Raw genomic sequence first — 1,660 nt, forward strand, 5'->3', positions numbered from 1 at the left:
ATGACTCATTAGTTTCTCCAGCGGTGGGAACTCGCTTGGTGTTCCTAGCCTGGTTTCCCAGTCTTCGCGAGTCTTGTCGTCCAGTGATAATCCCACCTGATGAACGATAATGTGATCCTATTGGTCAGTCGGGCATCCTAATGTTGCTAGAGCACTGAGAGATGACGTCACTACATTGATTAATTTGTTGAGGGATCCAGATGACCTTTCTTTTCTGCGAGGAAGGGCCATCAGCCTATCGAGACGAGCCAGGATTAATAGGCGTTCGTTGTCGAATCTATCTGACAATCTATTCCATGCTATTGTAAAGGAATCAGCGGATATTTTCAGATCTGAGATGACTTTAGCCGCTTCTCCCTCTAGGCTGGCCCGGAGATAGTGTAACTTCTCCACTTGTGAGAGGTCTGAGTTGTCCTTGATCATTGAGGAAAACAGTTCCATAAAGGGTTTCCACTCTGAGAAGGCACTGGAGAACTTCGGTATTGAGATGTTGGGAAGTACCGTCCTAAAACGAGATGCTCTTTGAGATGTGACAGGTTTTACTTGCTGGGAGAGTTCTTCTATCCGCAAGTTTAACAGCGTTACTCCGCCTAGATATGTCTGCATGGTCGCATCGTAGCGATTTTCCTTGAAGTAGGACTGTTCCATGGCTGTTTCGCGAGATGACGATACGATGCGGTCGTGTTCAGCATCGAACTTTGACCATGCCGTGCGAAGCAACTCCCTTGTGTCGATAGCGGTTGAGAGGTCCATAGTGTTGAAGTTCTTTGAGTTGGCAGTCAAAGTTGAGATGGTGTTAGCCCGCGCCTCTTGGAGCGCTAGTTTCGCTGCCATCKTGAGGCAGGATTGTTGTGAGGGGAGACTGTAGTGTAGTCGTGGGGCCGTCCCCACTACTTCTGGAGATGACGATAAGTCTCTAGTGCCGGATTCCCGCGCCACCTAGACTTTCCCTAGCGGACTACAGACGTTGGAACTATCACCCTGTGTTTTGAGAAGCCGACAATCAAATTGCACTAACGGTCCCTTGAACTGATTTTCCTGTCGCAGCACAACGTCCTGGGTGCTCAGCAATGCGACAGGGGTTGTACACGACACTTTTCACTAACGTTAAATCTTGTTACACTCACAATTAATACTAAGATCCGGCTCGAAGGACCAAAAAATGTTCGAGAATAAAATACAAAATAAACGAATAGAAGATGGAAGAGGGAGGCTAGTGGACTGTATTTGTCTTAATTTCTGGTAGAATTTAAGTGGAGCAAGATTTTTTAACAATTATGAACATGTAGTAATGAATTAATGAAACGAAGAGTACAAAAATGAGAGGTAAGAAGGTATATAGAGATGATGAGATTAAAGATAAAGGTTATGAGATTACCTGAGAGGTCGTTAATGCGAGAGAGTATAAAGAGATGATCAGTCAGAGAGACGCAACACAAGGATGGCCTAAATGAGAAAAAGCGAGAAAGAGATGAGATAAAACGGTGTGAGATGAGAATAGAGCGAGATGAAGCCTATAAGATAATGCACAATTCTTTTAGATTTCAAAATGTACGTCCGCACAGATTAACTTATTAAACGGTTCTGCTGGACCACGCCACTTTTCGGTTCGATTAGAGGAACAGAGCGGAAGTGGAAAAAGGACAATAGACCAATGAGC

At 44.8% G+C, this 1,660-nt stretch overlaps 1 protein-coding gene across 1 annotated transcript in view; it reads right to left on the reverse strand.

Annotated features, from left to right (window-relative positions):
* LOC106790654 overlaps window positions 1-834 on the reverse strand; it is a gene marked incomplete at its 3' end in the record, with an annotated part of 4,660 nt that extends 3,826 nt beyond the window's left edge. Inside the window, exons 1-2 of the mRNA XM_014755722.1 lie at window positions 586-834; window positions 386-505 (exon numbers count right to left, since the gene is read on the reverse strand). Coding sequence (XP_014611208.1) covers window positions 386-505; window positions 586-834 — 369 coding nt within the window. The remainder of the gene's footprint in view (window positions 1-385; window positions 506-585) is intronic.
* Window positions 835-1,660: the final 826 nt, after the last annotated feature.

Source organism: Polistes canadensis, unplaced genomic scaffold (genome assembly GCF_001313835.1).
Source record: "Polistes canadensis isolate GaletaPanama2010 unplaced genomic scaffold, ASM131383v1 scaffold_253, whole genome shotgun sequence".
Taxonomy (NCBI): Eukaryota; Metazoa; Arthropoda; class Insecta; order Hymenoptera; family Vespidae; genus Polistes; species Polistes canadensis.